Source organism: Leptidea sinapis, chromosome 4 (assembly GCF_905404315.1).
Source record: "Leptidea sinapis chromosome 4, ilLepSina1.1, whole genome shotgun sequence".
Lineage (NCBI taxonomy): Eukaryota > Metazoa > Arthropoda > Insecta > Lepidoptera > Pieridae > Leptidea > Leptidea sinapis.
The window spans coordinates 1,176,004-1,198,091 of record NC_066268.1 but is presented as its reverse complement, the minus strand read 5'-3'; the positions used below and the strand labels follow the sequence as shown (position 1 = coordinate 1,198,091).

The window sequence follows — 22,088 nt, the reverse complement described above, 5'->3', positions numbered from 1 at the left end:
CTGTTTCACCTGATTCCTGCCGCTGAATTCCACCTTCGCACGACACCCCTTAAATTAGGATATCATCCCCACCATCTGGATGTGTGACGGTCCTCCACTGTGCGCTTTTCAAGGAGCTTTCTTTCACGTACTACAAAGCTGTGGAATAAGCATCCTTGTGCGGTGTTTCCGGGACGATACGACATGGGTACCTTCCAAAAAAGCGCGTACACCTTCCTTGAAGCCCGGAAACGCTCCTATGATTCCTCTGGTTATATGTTACTTGCTGACGAAATCTTCACAGATAGTTGCAATACAGTTTTTATGTTATGTCTGTTTATCTTAGGTCTATGGATGGACAGCGCACGGTTGCAATAATAATTATTGCTGTATGTGAAGACTTTTAATTTGGCAATGTATACTTGTTTTATGATAACAGTCATTTAACTCAGTTGAAGGTTAAGGACTCGTACTGAATTTATCAACCTTGATGTGAAAAAATCAATCCGAAAGGTATTACACTTATCCTTACCTCTAGATAGACTGTGACAGCTGTGAAAACTTATGAAAAAACCGAGGTTGGCAGTTAACCTCTATTTTGAGTAATGCATGCACGTTAACACAAAGTGACATACAAATCATGAGTTTAAGAAGTGTAGCGTAGCTTTTTACGCACACTAAAGTAATAAGCCTGGCCTGTTTTCATTATTTGTCTAGTACGAATAGGCTCTATCTACACATATAAATATCTCAGATTTTATCAATACAAACATACTTGGTGGGAGGCTCCTTTGCACAGGATGCCGGCTAGCTTATGGGTAATGGGTATGGGTACAATGGCGCCTATTTCTGCCGTAAGCAGTAATGTGCAAGCATTATTGTGTTTCGGTCTGAAATGCGCCGAAGCTAGTGAAATTACTGGGCAAATGAGACTTAACATCTTATGTCTCCAGGCGACAAGCGCAATTGTATTGTCGCTCAGAATTTCTGGGTTTCTCAAGAATCCTGAGTGGCACTATATTGTAATGGCCAGGGCGTATCAATTACCATCAGCTAAACGTCCTGCTCGCCTCGTCCCTTAGTGTCATAAAAAAAGACATTTAGTGCAAGGCAAAACTGAAGCATTTTGAAGTAGATTAAAAACTTTGCATCGGCTTAAGCGATGTTTTTCCAAGGTCTTCTTTTTCCTGGTCGATAAGAAGGCTTGCCAACCTTTATATAAAATAGAGCACTGAACTCTTATTTAATATAGGTATACTTTACAGTAATAAATTACGCTAAAATACCTTTTTTTTGTTAATTACTTTCTATTATCACACTAAATATTATACTGGTTGGTACACAAAGCCCTTAGATTATGAAAGGCATAAAACTGTGGCGGCGAATAAGAGTCTTTGTTAGGAATAATAATAATGAAATATTAATGTCAGGTCGAAAAACTTTGCAATGAGCTTGCCTTCGCCGTGTTGCCAGGACGATATGACATGGTTAACTTCAAAAAAGCACTCACACCTTCCTTAAACGTCGGCAATGCTTCCCACCTAGTGAGCCGTGCGTTTATTTACCCCCATATAATAAAAAGAACCACTTGGAAAACAAATGGCGCCATGAAGGAGAAGAAATTGCACAAGGTCTTCCAGTATTCTATTTTGGGCCGTTTTTTAAATATTGCCGTTACATTGCATAAATGGTTGCTAAAGACAATCGTGATCTTATTCCAGGCTATGTCATCGTTTAGACGATAAGCAGTTCAGTTAAAAGATTATTTGCAGACTTATTTGGAGAAAACGTCTGGTATTCTACAAGCGCGTGTTTTTCTTGCTTCGCAAAAATCACTCTGTGGAATCAATTACCAGCTACAGTTTTCCCGAATCGATACGACTTAGGGACCTTCAAGATTAGAGCATACTCGTAACTTAAGGGCAGGCAACGCATTTCTTGACCACTGGTGTTTCGGATATCCATGGATGGGCTATGCTCGGAGTTTCCCTACGAGATCGAATCAGAAATGAGGAGATCTGAAGGAGAACTAATGTCACCGACAAGCCCAAATGATGGCGAAACTGAAGTGGCAGTCGGCAGCGCACACAGCTCGACGGACAGATGGCTGTTGGAGCAGTAAGGTCCTCGAATGGCGACCACGTATTGGGCGTAGGCGTAGTCTTGGTGGGCGCCCCACAAGATGGAAATAAGATCCGTTCAAGATCGCCGGAGTAGGTTGGATGAGGTCAGTGTAGGACCGAACGTCATGGCGATCTTTGGGGGAGGTCAATGACCTTTGTCCAGCAGTGGACGTCTTCAAGCTGAAATGATGAAAAATATGGTGATGATATATGAAAAAAAAAGACAGTGTCTGAACAAAGGTTGGAACATTATAAGCCCTTAAAACAATTGTTTGTATTTGATCGAGATTATTAGAACCAGCAATTCGATGTTTCTCGTGATGGAACCTGTGAATATCACTTTGAGTGAAAAAGTGCCGATTTTTATTAATAGTATCTGATAATCTACACAAACAATGATTTCCCAACGCCAAGGCAAACCACAATGGTTATGTCATCCGCCTTACAAGATATTGTTAGTTTATTGATTTACTTAGAACCGCTAAAATTTAACTGAATACGATAATTTGCTTTACACGCACAAGTTTTAGAGTATGTAATAAAGAAGACGCGAAACGGATGAATAGGACTTAGGTAGTGCGGAGACCAAGACTTTATCTAAGTGTATACAATATTTGTATTTTGATTTTTGCTATTGGACGAGTAAACACCGACAAAGTATTTCGTTTTATCTAAATACCCTTTTTTACAATGAAACACAACCTACATACCTAATTGTATATGTTGATGAGAGTTGTCGGTGTCATAAGAGGCATAAAGGGCATATATTTCTCAAAATTGATTCCTTTAGAATTCTTTTTGATATCATTTCTAATATACTAGATACTACTACCGCTTCGGATACAAATGGCGCTCTGTGAGAGAAGCGGCGCAAGAAACTCTCCCAGCATTCGTTTTTTGCGGTCCATTTAATTAATATACAATATTGTACTGTCATTGCTATTGCTATAAAACATCATAATCTAGTCCCAGGCTGTGCGATCACTTAAATATTCAGCTGTGGAATAGTAGTGACATATAATAGTGACGTAGCGAAAGTATGTTTTGATATGGTTGTTAAATATTATTATAATGTAGCTACACACTTGTCCGATTTTAATAGCAATCATTTTCTGGACTTTAGCAGATCCATCTTCAATTATTTTCTAGCAAATTTAAATATGTTTTCATGTCAATAAACCAGTAAATGTAAACTACACGCGTCGGACTCAGTAAAAAATCATAATCTACAAACAAGGGACTCTATTCCACCCATTGCTGTAAAAAATATACAGTGACTTATTCGACACGTTATGCTTTATAAAAAAATTACGTTTCTTGACAAGAACATTAGTTGATGTCGTCTCCAGAGTGATATATACTCTTAGATACATTTACTTAAGTTGCGACAGTACTTATGCGTTAGCCAACGTCAGAGTCTATGGTTATCGTTAACAACGTAATATAGAATAAGCTAGAGGGATTAGCCTAGATATAAAAAAGAATACAAAATAATTTTATAGTTTATTGATATAATTACATACATCTTAGATCAACATAAAATTTTCACATCCATAGTACTGTAACAGTTCTAATAACAAATAATAATAGGATTCATTTTAAAAAAGAAGACAAAAATCAAGATTTAGTTAGAACTCAATCTATTTTAATGACCACTACCATCCCACTTCTGATCTACTTGATCAATTGATTTAAGAAAAATTCTTATTCAAATGTTTAAAGCTATTGTATTTAATTTAATATGGTATGGGGTTCTTAATTATTTATTTAATCAAAAACATCTTTACTTATTATTAGATAAAATGAATAATAATGTGTAAATCATATTATTGGAGTTAAAAGTTGTTTGAAATCAATTGAATGAACGTAAAAGTATAATGCAACGAAAAACGACAAAGATTTACTTACATTTTCATATAAATTATATGTAATTAATAAAAGAAAATGTTCAGTAATAAAATAACAGGTTAATAGTCCGAATATACATAATTAAATATCTATTCATTGAGTATATACTACGTTAATTTCCTTATAGCCGCTTTTCAAAAATTTACGAAATGTTTTAAAAGAGATTTTATTAATTTGCTATTTAAATATAAAATTTCTGTCATCCATAAGTTTTTAATTGAGTTTGCATTTATTTTGTGTAAGTTGTAGGATCTGCTAAAGATATGTTTGGTGTTGAAAAGGGCTTGTTAACAATAATACATTTATAACAAGTAAATAATCTTAAATCTTTCTAAAAGTATGTAGGTACTTATATAAGTTTATAAATATTTTTTTGATAATTTTATATCATAATATATCGATTACATGATTAAAAATAACTTACGAATGTTTACTCATTTTTTATTTTAAATTGACCTTTTAAATACTTTATTAACTTATTTTATTATTTTAAATTTAAATATTTCTTTATAATATTTTGAAATCCACACAAAATTCTCAAAAAACTAAATGATTGTTAGATTTCAAGAAGGATCCAAAAATAATAATATTTGTAGAAAAGGGGACATTTGTATATTGAAGAGTATAACTACAGTATATTAAAAAGATCTGAAGGGTTTGTTGATTTGGTCGTGAAGAGAACACATTATATGACTGATAGTCTAAAACAATACCTATAAGCCATTAAATATTTGTTAACTCTTAAATCAAAGAGTAAGATAATTAAAGCTTAAAAACCAAACACTTAATTTACGATATGTTAATTCTTAAGAAACAAAAATATGAACACAATACACTAGCAACACATAAGAGTCCTTTCTAATAATTGATTAATATTTATATAAACACCGCTATTTTTATAACAGGTCATACACCTACGAATAAAATTGCTAAATTTTACTATCTATATAATAAACATTCATAATTCACAAAAAACCAAGGTAAAAAGACCAAGGTATCAGAAGCTTATACTTTTTTTTGCTGACCACTCAATATCTAAAAGTTTTCTATCCCACTTCTGATGTTGATCTTTTTATCTCCCACACATTCGTGAATACTATTCTACGTTTGAATAATATAACTAATTAGGCAAACTTTCGCTCAATACAACGCGAATTAAATCTACGAATCGATCGAAAATTTTAAACACTTATGATTACATAAAGCATTGAACATGGAAGACATTTAACAATTACAAATAATTATTTCACTAACATCGTAAGCAAACATACATGAACGCGTCGCAACGCACCCAAAACGTAACTTAAGATCTAAGCTAAACATAGGACGCTGGATTAGCATTCTTACATAATATTACGAATAATTATACGCGGATATACGAATTTAGTTAATAGTTTGGCACAAATATGAGAAATACAATTTTATAATTACTAATACGTTAAGCTTAACTCAAACTCAAACTTTGTGACAGAAGAGAGTCAATTTTTAAGTTTGAATTTTGACATTAAATTGCTGAAGGAGTAAATCTGCCATAAATTAAAATCAGAATATTTATCATCTTTTTCAGCGCTTGAGATTACAATCTGTATTCGTGCATAAAAATACAAATGGCATATTAAGATTTCTGAACACAGAATTTTTGGACACATCAGTAAGGGTTAGAAGGGTTTATTTATAGCCATGTCAAGATTTTAATTGGCATTCTTTTCCGTTGGTAGCTGTAACTCATTTATGGTTTTAAGAAAAAAAAAATTTCTTTCATCTCGAGCAAAGGGTCAATATTTAAGCTTTTCCGTGCTTCGCCTGTTCCTCGGCTTGCATCTTGGTGCGAAGGGATGGTACATCTTCTGGTATACGCACTATGGTGTGGAATTTCTGTGGAAAGGCATATGTGATTAGCATGAAGTTATTATACATATAAATATTTACTAGAATTTATACACTGACATGCCTTATCGCATATTTTGAAGACCCGTATAGCCGAGTGGCGTGTAGTGTACCGGCCGTAGGTGCAAACATTTATGTGATGAATATGAATATTTATTTCCGAGTCATAGATGCTTATAAGTATGCCTTGTTTGGGGGAAGATAATTTATGGAAAAGTTAATTAGGCCAAATTTTGCGTAAACGTTTTTCGAATTCCTGTCCAATTCGATAAGGCATGACTCAATATTAATTTTACTCCGATGTATAGTTGCAAAAGATTATTAGAATGCTTCATTCACTTTTAAACGCAATTGTTTTTTTTTTATGGAATAGGAGGACAATCGAGCGTACGGGTCACCTGGTGTTAAGTGATCACCGCCGCCCACATTCTCGTTCAACACCAGAGGAATCACAGGAACGTTTCCGGGCTTCAAGGAAGGTGTACGCGCTTTTTTGGAAGGTACCCATGTCGTATCGTCCCGGAAACACCGCACAACGAAGCTCATTCCAAAGCGTTATAGTACGCGGAAGAAAGCTCCTTGAAGACCGCAATGTGGAGGACCGCCACACATCCAGATGGTGGGGATGATATCCTAACTTGTGGCGTGTCGTGCGAAGGTGGAATTCCATTGTGAGAAGAAACGTCTACTAAATAAAATACCTATAACATTTAAAACAAATAGAGCTTTGAGGAAAAATAAGCAGCTCATGAAACCCTTCAAGAAAAAGCATACTTATAAGTTGAATAAGTTACTACTAGTCTATACAATGGCCTTATTTAATAAAAAATATTTAGCTTATCTCTGCATAGCAACGACAAATGAGAATAAGACATTACGTAAAATGAAATTAAATAGTTGATTTGTTATTTTATAAGTGATTTCCCTCATCATCGTCATCCGCCGGAAGACGTCCACTGCTGGACAAAGGCCTCCCCCAAAGATCTCCACAACGACTGGTCCTGTGCTGCCGTCATCCAACATATTCAGGCAATCCTGACCAGATCATTGGTTCATCTTGTGGGGGGCCTACCAACACTGTGTCTACCGGTACCTGGTCAAAATCCGAGGACTTTGCTGCCCCAATAGCCACCTGTCCGAACTATGGCCCTGCCCACTGCCACTTCAGTTTTGCAATCATTTGGGCTATGTCGGTGACTTCTATGGGTTGGTTTTTAGTTCTCCTACGGAACTCCTCATTTCTGATTTGATCTCGCACGGAAACTCCGAGCATAGCCCTCTCCATTGCCCTCTGAGTGACTATGAGACCATCATCAGACCCATAGTCATCATTATTGGTTTTATTATTAATGAAGGTTTAAAATATACAAATTTGCCACAAATCGATAGTTGAATAAACATACCAAGATTTTAGAACCATCTGTCATTCAGACGATTGGATAAGTGGTTAAAGCACTGGGACGTATGCGGAGAGGTTCAGATTCAAATCCCGCAAAGGCGAAATTAAATTTAAGTAATATATTGATGAGTTTCTCTCTTATGAGGCATGAGGCACATAGTTTTTTCGCTTAATGCTCTAGTCTTACCTCCATAGCAGTTCCAGGAGTAGCTCTCCAGAGATACACCATGTACCCCGGGATGCACAGCATAGAAGAGAGTGCGGTGAACCATCCGAAAGCGTGGGACCACCACGGGTATTCATAATTCATGTATTTAATCGGTTTCCATTGTACAAGGTTGAAGATAAATACGCTCTGGAATATTGCAATATAAGATTAATTATTTAGTAACCCAAAAATATATTCGATGGAAGCGATGGCTGTTCTGTACGTCATGCTCGTGAACGCTTCTTTTGCTGGCTGGATGACAGTGCTACCGATAACTCTGTTTCGTACTGTTGTATTTAAAGTAGTCTTATATTAGTTATACACCTATTTCTTACACAAATAAAATTTGAAAAACAAATTTGCTTTGTTCAACTCTCAGGTTGTGGCTTCATCTACAGGATCTACTTTACAGTTGATAACCTGCTCAACCCCAATATTTGCATATTAGGAAGTTGACTTGAGATGTCGCTCTTGTAAATCTAAACAATATGTAATGTTTTTAAAGTGATAACCCTCATTTCTAGGATTAATACACATATAAAATTTTCAAATTTAACACCTATTTCTTCACAATCTGATAGAACTATCATAAGAACTTACATAGTATCTACTGTTTAATTCATAAGCAGTAATGTGTAAACATGTGTTTCGGTCTGAAGGGCGCCGTAGCTAGTGAAATTAATGGGTAAATGAGACTTAATATCTTATGCCTTATTGATTATTATTTTACAAAACAATAGAAAATAATAAATTTTGAATGTATACCCAACAACAATCGCAATTTTATTATAAAACAAAATAAGAAGAAGAAGAAGTAAGTATACGTACAATACAAATAGCAGGCGTGAATCCAACCCAGCAGAACTTCCACCAAATCGTCGGGTAGTAGCCGATCATCTCGTTGATGCCGTCGTAGAAGCGGTTAACGCCGAAAGCCCAAGATATGGAGACGCACTCGAAGAATATCAGGAACAACAGACAGAACCCGGAGACGGCGTAGGAATCCAGAATTTGGAACACGTACATTCCTCCCTAAAAGAACATTAATGTCAGTCATATACAGGTTAACACATTAATTAAACACACTTAATTAAATAATAAATTTTAATCCTCTACTACAAAAATTACTTTTTATTTTATCTGTATATCTCATTATGTGTTTAATTTTATTGGTACATTAATTTTTAATATGTTATTTAAAATATAATTTAATTAATCAATTAAGACACGAATTTTTCAATGGAATGACACTAAGCACCTTTTTCCACTAAATATAGCAATATTTAAAGATAAGCCTCTACAGATAAAAGTAATTTATGTTCCCAAGAAAACATACCTACACTTTGGAAATTGATGACGAAAAATTACTAGACTAGTAATTTTCTGTATTTCTTTCTACAATTAATAGTAAATGTCCAATCAGAATCACTCATAATGTAGTTCTCAAAATATTTATGTTTCCAAAACGTCCTTCGAGCCGGACGTTATTAGCCCTATCCGTTTTATTTGGTCCTAAATATGTCTAAAAATATGAACGGTCCATCAAGCTCAAACTTTCGAGAAGTATTTAAAGTTTTGTACATCTTTTAATATTTTATGTATAAGAGATTTCTAAGAACAAGCAAAATTACCATTAATCTTTACGTAACATATTTTTTAACGTATCGCTACCATACTATTAATATGTAAAGGATATATAATTGTTCAAAGGCGTAGGTTAATCAAAATAGATGTTTTTTGTAGAATAGATGACTACAGTAAACTAAGTGATGGCTGCCGCTTTATTGAATCCAGAGGAATCGGAAGAGATTCTTTTTATGGTGCCTTTTGAAAAAACGTATCAACCTGAAAAAATTAAGACAGCTCTATAGACCATCTGTCGACAGTCAGAAGAATGTTCCTTAAGAAAAAGTATAGTATGACATACGCTCTTCATAAAAAAAAATCAATTTACCTCAGAAATGCACGACAACCCAACCAAATACGAGATAACGCAGGTAATCGCAATAAAGATCTCCTTTCGTCTGCGGAGGAGTTTTGGCCATTCGTCTATGACCGCTGTGATGAAGCCTTCCATTGTGCAGAATTGGCTGTCGAGACCGATGAGCAGCAGCATGAAGAAGAAGAGGCAAGACCAAAGAGGAGCACCGGGTAGTTGCAGCACCGCTGATGGATAGGCCAGAAACGCTAAGCCGGGTCCTGCAAGGGATAATCAATTCATTAGAAAACTGGCACAAATTAAATCCGCAAGAGAAACAATATTCAGACCCGTGCTTCGGAACAAATTTAATGAAATGACATGAACTGAAAATGAATTTATTACGGAATTAAAACTTTACCATACATTCAAACACAATAAGTTAGTGGAAACAAATATTAGCTTAATATTAAATACAAAAGCAAAAGAGAAAAAAAAGCAATTCTGAACGATCTGTGTGGCACTTCACAAAAAATCACAATAGTAAACATAATAAAAAATGTGTGTAATATATAAGAAATAAAACAATATAATCATTGTTCTAAATAATACTACAACTTCTGCCCGAGACTTCATCTACGTACTATTAGTACTACGGGTACTGTTAATACTAGTGGGTGGTTTTTTTGTACAGGATCCAGTTTTTTTAATGACAATAACGGACAAAACGAGCAGGACGTTCAGCTGATGGTAATTGATAATCCCTGCCTATTAGAATGCAGTGCCGCTCAGGATTCTTAAAGAACCCAAAAATTCTGAGCGGAACAACAACTGCGCTCGTCACCTGAGACATAAGCTGTTAAGTCTCATTTGCACAGTAATTTTACTAGCTACTGCGCCATTCAGACTGTAACACGACAATGCTTACACATTACTGCTTCACGGTAGAAAAGGGCGCCGTTGTCGTACCCATAATCTGGCCTCCCACCAGGGGTAGCACAGGGCAACTAGCAACCAGTTAGACGGGCACCATATTGGCCTTTCTCTACCATCAAATAGTAGTTTGCATGCACTTTTACTGCTTTGCAAAAGGGAGACATAGCTAGTAAAAAAAAATTATGTCTCAAATTGACGACCGCAAGTACAATGAACCCTGAGCGGCACTATGCTGTAATGAGCAGGTCGTATTACCTAACATCAGCTTAAGGTCTTCCGTGTGACTTTTCCTTTTAAAAAACCATGTCACATGATTAACGTCCGCTTGTAGTCAGTAGACATTGTAGTAGTTGTCAGTAGCAATGAAATTCCTGACGTCACTATGACGTCAGCAAGATGGCAGACTATCTCAGAATTTGGGGCACAAACAGAACATATGCTTTGCTCGAATGTATTCACAAAGTACAGATTACCTGATGCAGCAACTTCAGCCACTGGTCTCTGCTGTTCATGAGCCATGAAGCCCACCACAGAGAAGATCACGAAACCGGCGAACATAGATGTGCTTGAATTGACAGTGCAGACAATCAAGGCGTCCCTGCATAAATAACCAATTTCAAAACCATTTTTTGCCGATTCATCTCGATGAACTAAAGCATTCGTGCTTTAGTCAATGTGTATTTTGAGAAACATTGTTGGGTTAACTTGAAAAAAATATGACCAGAAACGGCATGTACTATACTTTCTCGATAATTTACTTATAGCAACACTGTAGAAGTAAGTAAGTAACCCAAATTCACTGACATAGCCCAAATGATTGCGAAACTGAAGTGGCAGTGGGCAGGGCACATAGTTTGATGGACAGATTGCCGGTGGGTCCTCGAATGGCGACCACGTACCGGAAGACGCAGTGTTGGTAGGCACAAGATGGACCGACTAGTCTGGATAGATCTGGTCAAGATCGCCGGAATACGTAGGATGAGGACAGCGCAGGACCGATCGTTGTGGGGATCTTTGGGGAACGCCTTTGTCCAGCAGTGGACGTCTTCCGATGATGATGAAATTTTTGTGGAAGGATGCAACCATAGGCATTTTTAAAGATATCTGGCCAATAAGTTTAATCTAGGCCAGTTATCATTGAACCAGCTTATATGTATATGGGGTAGCTTCACAGAGTTTACATCTCTGGTTTTGTGAACCCCGGTATCAACTCAAACCATTTGATCGCATGCAACGCAGAGCTGGTCGAATTAGCTCGAATCGCTTCATTGTGTGTCTTTAATGCTTTGAATGTGAAAAGTCAAAGGCAGTGTTTTGAAGAGCCGTTTATGCTGATCCTTGACGTCGAATCCCAGTCTCGCACCACAAGTATTAAATTAAAATAGCATCCTCACTGCCTGGATGTGTGTCAAGAGGAGTGCCAGCTGTCGCGTTTTTCAACTAAACTGTAACGTGTACGGTGTTGTGTAACTAAACTGTAGTATTGTCGTCCTATTTGTCTTCAGATCGATTCGACTTGTGTAACTTCAGGCTAATATTAAAGATTTACTCACTTATAAACATTGTTTGTGAACTTATTGTAACTGCCCAAAGCAACAAGCGTCCCCAATCCAAGACCATACGAGAAGAATATCTGTGTGACCGCGTCGATCCATACTTCAGACTCCAGAAGTTTCGACATATTTGGCATGACGTAGAACTTGATACCTTCCATGGCCCCTGGTAATGTTATTCCTGAAATTATTAAAGATGTTCTAAGATGTTCTTGTGTAACTGTGCAGATTTAGCCTCGAAACATTGATTGGCTATAATATACAACTTGAGAAAAATTAAAGAAGAAATTAAATAGATAAATGTTGTATTATAATCTGCCGAAAGTTGATAAGTTCTTTTAAGGTGCATCATTTTGCATACCTTGTTAATCTTAGTTCTAATATGAGTACCATTTATGTATAAATAAGTCCTTATCTTACCTCTTATCAAGAGCACCGTCAGCAAGAAGTAAGGAAAGAGGGCTGTGAAGTAGACGACCTTGCCAGTCCATCTGACTCCCTTCCAGATGCAGAAGTAACACAAGATCCATACGAGGAGGAGAGTTCCCGCCAGCTCCCATCTAATGTTCCCGATGTGTTCAATGCCGCTGGAAATCTGGAGAGCTCGCCGTCTATACAGAAAATCCTTCCATTAGGTCATCCAATTATTCATAATTTTTAGTTTTAGGTCGACAGAAGAAGTTTCACACGTTGGGACAGTTTATCCTTAGGCCCGGTATCCACCAAAGCGGAGAGGAGATGTGAGCTGTGAGAGCACGAAATCAGGGCACCTTTAACATCAGTGCATTTATAAGTACTTAAAAATGTATTTCCAAAGACATGGATTTTTTACCACATCAATGAAATGTTAGTAATCCATTTTGCAAAATTACAGCCGTTCCCAATATACTAGGGAGCTACTACGGGAGCCTGCCTAGTGTTTACCTGCATCTCCGCTCTATCGCAATTCTAAAGAAAAATGAGACATCTCCTCTCCTCTCTGCTTGATCACTGACGCTAAGCAGAGAGGAGATGTGCAAATAACAGACTTACTTTCATAAGCAAATAATTACGTAAATTACTTTATCTACACCCATGCTTTCAATCCTCTTTTAAAGATTCTGAAACAGTTAGCTTATTGCCAACATTAAAACACCCAATGTTCTAATAACCATTAATTACATCATCCAAACGAGTGTTGTAATGTTGTATTTCATATAATCACATAAGAGTGTTGTATTTCATAACAACACTCTTATGTTTTTTTTTCGATCCCTTCATGCGCAAAGAGTTTCAACTGACAGCCATATTCTTATTGCTCGATGCGTGGTATTTGTATGAATTTAAAAAAAAAAACATTTTTGTTTACGCGCGTTCCACACTACCAGAACGTCGCGCGCCGTAAAAAAAAAGTAGGTTATACGAATCCCCGCCATTTTTATTCGAAATTTTATTGTTTTGTTTACAAAAAATGAGCGATTCATTTTATACGCTGCAAAAGAACATTATATTCGAGTGAATTTTAATTATTGCACTATACAAAATATAAATTACTACTAAAATAAATGTATATAATCAGTAATGATTGATATTAGGTTACTACTAGGACTGGTGTTTTAGTGTTAGCAGTAAGCTAACTGTTTCAGAATCTTTTAGAGGATTCATATTCGGGGTGTAGATAAAGTCTTGTATGCATCTGTTGATACTTAGGTATTAAAACACTCATGTGATACTACAGTCAAAACCGTTTATGGCGACATCGTTTAGAACCACATACCGGTTAAATTTACCAAAATCAAAGGTCCTGGCTGAATGTTATATGACCGCCTTATCTAAAACATTGGTTTTTACGACATTGTTTACTACGACATACCGCATTAAGCGACCACATTTGGTTTATGTTTTCGGAGAATTATATCTGTAGAACGACCGGCTCAGCTGTATTGTAAACAATTTGCATAGGTAACTGTATCCACATCTGGCACAGTATAATATCAATGGCTATTATCGTAAAAGTAAACAAAGTTTAGGGTCTTTTGTAATTCTTAGAAACAAAGCACATGCATGCCGTAGCCTCAAGGCCCGCTTCGTCATATCTCTTAAGTCAGTTTGTTACTTATCTTTACACAAGACGCACCAAAACATTATTGTTGAGTTAACTGTGAAAATTGTAACATGTCGCAAAAAAGAAAACAAATCAGTATCGAAGAAAAATCGCATATTATTTCAAAGCTAGAGAAAGGAATTCCAAACAAAGACCTGGCAAAAGAATATGGTGTATCTCACTCGACAATTTCAACCATTTGGAAAGAAAGGGAGAAAATTCAAATCCTTTACGACAAGAATTTTTTGAAAATGAAACGAGCCAGAACAACGTATACGAAGATTGAGGAAGCTTTGTTAAAGTGGTTTAAATATCAAAGGACAAATAATGTGCCAATAAATGGACCAATTCTTCAACAAAAAGCAAACGATTTTGCTCAACGTATTGGTGAAGATTTTGTTTGCTCGTCTAGTTGGATTCAACGTTTCCGGGCTCAACATGGCATTGTCGGCGGGAAAATGAGTGGTGAAGCTGCCAGTGTGGATAAAGATGCTGTAGACGAATGGATTACGCAAAAGTGGCCTACATTATGCGAAGGCTACAGTCCAGAAGACATTTATAACGCAGACAAAACCGGACTTTTTTACAATATGACACACGACAGGACTTTAAAATTCAAAGGAGAGAATTGTTCGGGAGGAAAAATGTCCAAGACGAGACTAACGATCATGGTTGCAGCAAATATGACAGGATCCTGTAAAAGGAAGCTTTTAGTTATTGGGAAATCTAAGAAACCAAGATGCTTTAAAAACATACGCTCACTGCCGGTAACGTATGAAAACAATGTGAAGTCATGGATGACATCGGAAATTTTTGAAAAATGGTTACGAAACTGGGATGCTGAATTAAAAGCAAACAATAAGAAAGTTCTTCTTTTAGTTGATAATTGTCCTGCTCATCCAGCTGTTACTAATCTGAAGTGTATTAAACTCGTGTTCTTACCACCAAATGTTACATCTGTACTGCAACCTATGGACCAAGGTGTAATAAAATGTTTAAAATCTCATTATAGAAGACTGCAAGTGTTAAAGTTAATACAAAGCATTGACAGTAATAATCAGAACAGCTTTACGGTTCTTGATGCCATCTTGATGATATCCGAAGCATGGGAAAAAGTTTCACAAAAAACTATAGCTAACTGCTTTGGGCATGCAGGTTTTAAAGATCTTACAAGTCTTATAACAAAAACCTCAGATTATGTGATTGACGACGATGAAGAGGACAATATTTCTTTGGCTCAATAAGTCCAAAATTTACGACCTGCTTTATCTACTCCTGAAACAGACGCGTTCATTGATGTAGATCAGTCTATTGCAATTTGTGCACCAGCTACGGAGGATGATATTGTACGTGAAGTTCAAGAGGAAAATGAAACTGAACAGGAAGACTCGGAAGAACAATTTACAGTGCCAACTTTGATTGACGGTCTCAATGCTGTTAGTGTATTACGAAAGATTGTTCTTTTTAATGAAGAGTTCCACATGCAGGGAAATTGTGACGATACGCTGATTAAAATCCAACGTGAATTACAAAATGAGTATGCACGACAGAAGTGTTTCAAACAAACTAAAATTACAGATTTTATGCATACAAAAATGATGGAAAAATGATATTGTTCTTTTATATTATACGTTTGTATTGAAGTAAACAAAATGCAGTTTAATTTCCTACATGAATATCCATATTATCTTTCCTATTAATACCTGTCACCGGTTGTTACAACTATCGGTTTTTACGACTCAATATGAGTAGTCCCTTGGATGTCGTTATAACAGATTTTGACTGTATTATCACACTCGGATTCACCTCGTGTGATAAATCCACATTCGTGTTTTAATACCCCTTATTACACAACAGTTGCATAAATAACTATTTTACCAGAGGGACGACATTTCTCTTAATTTATGTCCAAGGTAAAACGCAAGGGGTCAATACAACATATAGGCTACATATTTTCCTCCAGCTGAGATGGTTTGGCGATGTCGAGAGAATGAATGAAGAACGATTGATGAAGAAAGTGTATAAGGAATGAAAGTGTTGGAAGGGGTAGACCTAGGCTGACGTTTCGAGATCCAATCAGGGACGTCTTGACAAAAGGCCAGGTCAAGAGTACCCTAAACCGAAGAGCATGTATGAAAGGAATAATGAAAGTGGACGAAGCGATACAAGTATGTGAGGATCGTAACAAGTCGAAAGAAGTGGTCTCTGCCTACCCCTACGGAAAAGAGGTGTGATTATATGTATGTATTTTCCTCCAGATGCAGGTGTGGTATCGTTCTATTTTGAAGCGTACACGCGGATGACGTCACGGGCATGTCATAAATATTATTTCAAAACAATCTCTTACTCCCAGAACTCCTTCACAGGGTCGGATAGAATGGTTTTGCTGATGTTCTTCCCATTCAAGGTGCAATACATGCTCATATCATGCATAGACCAACACGTTAAGTTTTTCCTGTCGTAAGGGTTCACGCATGTATCGGTGTTCCAGTAATTGTCGCAATTACGCCATGGCACATCTGAAATAATGTGACATAGTTATTTGTTGCAATAGTTAGTTAATTTTGCTTTTACATTACCCACTTAAGCTGTGTTGCATCATATTAGCTGTTATAGTTAAGGTTTAAGTCAAACTTTAACAGCAAAGTTGACTTTAAGATAGACTGTGGAATGTGTTGCACCATCGTATTCCTTAGCATAGTTGAATTAAAAAGTGAATTATTAAGTCAATATCAAATATTTATATAAAATTTTGACTGGTTGCTATTTAACTATTTAACATTAACAATAGCTGTAATCAACGATGATTGAGCGGTTACGTTTAAAAGTTAAAGATATGACGTCATTTAAAAAAATTTAAATGATGGCAACACATTTTTTTCTTAACCGGAGCTTTAACATGTTTGTTAACGCTAAAGTTACTTGATGAAATCCAGCCTTAGAATATACTACACAATTTTTATTAGGTAACATTTGCGGTAGCTAGTTTAATATTCAAAATACTAAGGAGGTGCTGCGAGGTGAGAGAGGCATATAAATTCATACCGGTAAAAAGCACAGTTCCGCGTTAGTTTTGGATATATATCATAGCACCTTGCCCTCGTCACATAACGCATATCATAAGAAAACAAATTTTTCGGAATTATTAGTAAAATTATAGAAATCGGTACCAGTAGTAAAGCGAATTCCAAAAGGGGTTCGCATTACTGTTGCAACTGCGCTCTCTAAATAATGCGGTAGAAGACACACATTGGAACGACGTCCCTACGCAACGCCAAGTTATCTAGCCGTTCACAGAGCACTGAGTCCCCGACATTTCAAGCAGCTCTGCGTTGCATCATTATGGTTATTAGTCACACGGTCATAATACAACGTCTGAGTTATAGTGCGGATTAAGCCTTAATTCTATTCGTACCTGATCGCATGGACATGAAGAAATAAAAGATTGCCCAAGCCAAAATCACGATATAGTAGACATTCATCCAGCATGACATCACTGCGGCAGCGTAACCAATGCCTAAAATAAAAAAAAACAACGGAGGTTTGCATAATTCTTTTTTTTTTCCAAGCTCTATGTAGAAGTCACCAATTGGAAATAACAAAGAAAACAAGATATTTATAGCCTAGTAGTACCTTTTACCGTAAACAGCGAAAAATCTAGAAATGTTATTATGAATAATGAAACTAAATAGCTTGTAATAAATAAAAAGTGTTCTCAAGTTTTTATGATTTTACAAAATGGAACCCTTTGTCTACTCCATTAACCGACTTCAAATAAGGAGGAGGTGCTCAATTCGTCGATATGTTTTTTTTTTGTCATAAAGTCAACAAAGTTATTTTTCAAAATGCGTTTTGCAACGTAATGTGGTATATAAATAGTAATTATATTACTAATATTATTGAATTTCATAGAGATAATATTTCTTTAGTACATGTGATCCCTTTTAAGAATACTTGGGACCTTAAAGTTATGTTTTGGCCTTAGACAATTTAACGTCTAAATAGTCTCTTGCTTAGACATTGCATTAAAACAGGCCATGTTTATTACTTTAGTGTGCGTGAAAGCTATGTCTTACACTTGTGATACGCCAGTCTCTTTGTTTTAGTGTACGTGCGTTTGCTGAAATTGAGGTGAACAGTTCACAACTATATTTTTCGACGTGTCACAGTCTATCTAGACGTTAATTGTCTAAGACCAACATTATTGAATTTCAACGAGATAATATTTTATATTAACAGATTTGAAAACATAAGATCCCTTTTAAATATAATTTCGAACAACCTTAAGTTTAGGTTAAGACGAAGTGTTGAAAGATAAACTAATAACACTAATAAATATTACAAATAAATGAATAAAATTAAATAATTCAATCATTGTTAACGTTCCTTTAAATTGTATAAGCGAAGCACTTGAGTCAGTATATAACTATTATAAATGAAATTAACAGCTATTGATGCAAAAAAAATCTAATTGATGTTATATCTTTAATTTTTACAAATATACGAACATAATTAGTAAATAGTAAGAATAACAAAGGAACGACTTACGGAGAACCTCTATTAAATATTAAATACAAGTATATATAGGTGCCAAGTAAAGGCAGAACTTTTGTGCATATATAGAATGTATCATAAAATAAACCAAAATTTCCATATACCTTTAAATATAGGCGCGATCTTGAAAACTCCTAATCCACCGATAGTAAGCATCTGTCCCATTGCCAACTCCATGAAGAACATGGGAATACCGGCGAGGAATAGTGTGAGGAAGTAGGGAATGAGAAATGCGCCGCCGCCATTTTTGTAGCATAGATACGGGAACCGCCAAACGTTGCCGAGACCAATCGCAAGACCGACTACAGAAAGGATGAAGTCTAGTTTGCTGGCCCAAGATCCTCTCTCTGGTAAGTCTGATTTTGTTGCTTTCACTTCACTGAAACATTTATTTATTTAGAATTTATCTTATAGCTTCGACTTCTATATCTATTAATTGCTGCATTTACTCCAGTTGTTTATAATATACTTGGTCAATAAGCAGCAATGTAAAACATTTATTCAGTTTAGGTAATATTGAATTTAGAACCCGTTTAGGACAGTGACAGTTGACACACAACTAAGGAGAAAAGTGAGCTAACAATGTCTTTAAGCACACTTTTGCCGTTATCAGACTGTGAAAGATATGTCCTTAAATGTGTAAATAACGTTATTGCATTAGATCATAATATTTAATATATGACTTAGAATAAAGTAGGGTCTGACGAGTAGTAGTTTAATATTTAAAAAAAAACTATGAAGCTAATTTACAGGCATGGCTTACTGTTTACGACTTGTTAGTCAAAATCGGTAACAGTAACAATTGTTAAGCTTTCTTTTTCATTTTTCTGTATTTCCGTTAGAGATCTTCTCTCTCGCACACTTTGTTTGTCTATTCGCTAGTATATTTGTATGATCTTAAGTGGTTAGCCACATCCAGTCCTTCTTATTCCGGATAAATATAAAATATGTTGATGTTCTTTCGTTGAGATTTTTTTATGTACCTTCATCTTTTGTAATTGTTCACTTTGTTTGTTTTGCATGCTTAGTCATAGAAACATAAGGTACCTAATATTTATGTTAAATTCTCATGTAAGTAATTTTATGTTCAATCTTATGAGAATAAATGTCTCTAAACCGATCTTACATAATGTTTGTAATTACACTGGCAATTGCTCAGGAATAACGATGTTAAATTTTTTAATTATAATTTTAGAATTTTTTGGTAAACTTACAGCTAGTTTTTAATGATGACTTATGAAATACTTGTTGGCTACTTAAAAGTTTCCCCATATATATTTACAACTGTGTTAAAATATAACGCTTTGAAACTAAGTTAAATACAGAAATATACTCTGGAAAACGTTTTGATTAAAATTATTTATATTATATGATTTACAGCCAATAAGCATAATAAATAACTATCCTACTAATATTATAAATGTGAAAGTTTGTATGTCTGGATGTATGTTTGAACTTCTTTAACGCAAAATCTACTGAATAGATTTTGATGAAACTTTACAATAATATAGCTTACACACCAGAATAACAAATAGGTTATAATTTATAAAACTATAGTGTGAATTATACAAAGAAGTGTGATTGTTGCTAATGAATACAACTAGCGCCATCTCTTATCAACTAGCAAGCAAAAGATCAATACAATTAATATGGCAAAACAACGTTTACCGGGTCAGCTAGTATATAATAATAGTGTAACTACTGCGATCAAATAACAATGTAACCAGCAATCCTAATTTACCATCAATTAAAAGTGCAAACTCATTCCTAAAGGTAGCACATAAAATAATTTAGTAAATTATAAAGGTCTTTATTCTTTGTAGAATGAAGATTTAAGTTAGAACAACAATTATTGTTAATTGACAAGTACACAAAGAAAGATACAGCACCGCGAAAAAGTTGAGTGGTGTGAAAATGTGCTACTCATTAAAATTACCAAATATTTAATGTATTCTATAAGTCTCTTAAGGCGACACTAAATGCCAGCGACCTTGAGCAATATGAGTTCATGGCTGCCGGCCCGCCATCTATGTAAAAAACCCAATATTTTCAAAATTCTTGAGTGGAAAACAGTTTATATGCTTACAATCCTCGTTATTCACTACTAATCTGAATAAATGAAAACGTACACCACACAAAAGAGTACAAGCTATAAGAATAACTTTTCTGAGAGAAGTACCAAAAAAATGCGTCACGCCATGCCAAAAAACTTCAAAGAAAAGTGGTAGTTCAAAAAGGCTCGGCAGTGTTAACTATAACCAACAGCAAACAATAGCAACCTACAAATAAGACTTAAGGATATGTGTAACAGGATTAAGTATTGTTCATAGCTCGAAATGCTATACTTTCACCACAAAACTTGTCTAAAAACACCATGTTTGGGTGTTTTCTGCTAACTCTTCGCCTTAAGCCTTTAAGTTCCGAAGTCTGCAAATTAAGTTAATTACACTATAATTAATTAATAATTCACCTGGACTTGTTGCCACCTTGAACGCTGAGTTCGATATCGTCATTTTTTGTTTCCATCTTTCCCTCTTTTTCACTCTTGTTTTCGTATCGTTTCCAAAAATCAAACTCTACTTGGCTCTCTCAAGGAATCTGTTTCAACATTTTTGATTCACTTTTCGATATCTAGATGGTCTGTAACAATACATTATTATATTATATTATTATACAAAAAAATTTTTTAGCAAATTTTATGGACGATGCAGGGCTCGAACCCGCGACCTCTCGGGTTTCGACCAAGTGCTCTTACCAACTCGAACGGTTGACAAAGAAGTGAAGTATAAAGTGATATCCCACTTTAAAAATAACATATTGATTTTATTATAATACTAGCCGCTCCCGCCCGCTTCGCTGGCGGATTTAATTTGAAATAAATTAAATTTTATCATATTACAAATACAATAAAAAATAAGTAGCCATAAACTATCTAGGATAAATTTCACATCGAATGGTGGTATCTTTATGTCGATACGATCAGATGTTTAGGCTTGAGAGAGCCTCAAACAAAGACCATTTTCATTGTATATATATATATGTATACAGAAGAAGATTATTATATTTTTGATGTATTACTTAATAAGAAAAGTGTTTATAAAACACTTCGTGCTTATTAATTTCCCTTACTTCTGGAATTAAATATACAATTGTAGCTTGGAGATGGATCCACAACTCGAACTTGAGCAAACATAGCAAGATTTATGGACGATGCGTCATCCGGACAGTTGGCTTAGTCATTAGTGGTTAGAGCGCTGGGTCGTGTCCCTAGAGAGGCGGGCTTGATTCCTGTATTGTCCAGAAGTTTAGGCCTACAATTAAAAGTATACATTAATACAGGGTGGCACAATAGAACTTGCATATTTAAAATATTGATTAAAAAATAAATACAAAAGGTATAGTTAAAATAAAACTGAGGTATTATTAAGAAATAACTGAAGTTTATTTTTAAAAATAACATCGTCTAAATGATGACCCTCTCTACGACGACACTCCTCTAACCGCAAACGGAAGTTATTGAAAACTTTCTTCAGTAATGCT

General features: G+C 35.4%; 1 protein-coding gene across 3 annotated transcripts in view; it reads right to left on the bottom strand.

Moving 5' to 3' along the window:
• Positions 1–4,371: 4,371 nt before the first annotated feature.
• Positions 4,372–22,088, bottom strand: part of LOC126980019 (sodium- and chloride-dependent GABA transporter 1) — a 32,300-nt gene continuing 14,583 nt past the window's right edge. For all 3 annotated transcript variants that reach the window (XM_050829642.1, XM_050829641.1, XM_050829643.1), the window contains exons 2-12: positions 21,019–21,188; positions 18,653–18,927; positions 17,410–17,511; positions 16,342–16,513; positions 12,332–12,522; positions 11,912–12,092; positions 10,832–10,956; positions 9,459–9,703; positions 8,333–8,536; positions 7,484–7,651; positions 4,372–5,885 (exon numbers count right to left, since the gene is read on the bottom strand). In XM_050829642.1, the coding sequence (XP_050685599.1) occupies positions 5,793–5,885; positions 7,484–7,651; positions 8,333–8,536; positions 9,459–9,703; positions 10,832–10,956; positions 11,912–12,092; positions 12,332–12,522; positions 16,342–16,513; positions 17,410–17,511; positions 18,653–18,927; positions 21,019–21,074 (1,812 nt within the window). In that variant the 5' untranslated portion in view covers positions 21,075–21,188 and the 3' untranslated portion in view covers positions 4,372–5,792. The remainder of the gene's footprint in view (positions 5,886–7,483; positions 7,652–8,332; positions 8,537–9,458; positions 9,704–10,831; positions 10,957–11,911; positions 12,093–12,331; positions 12,523–16,341; positions 16,514–17,409; positions 17,512–18,652; positions 18,928–21,018; positions 21,189–22,088) is intronic.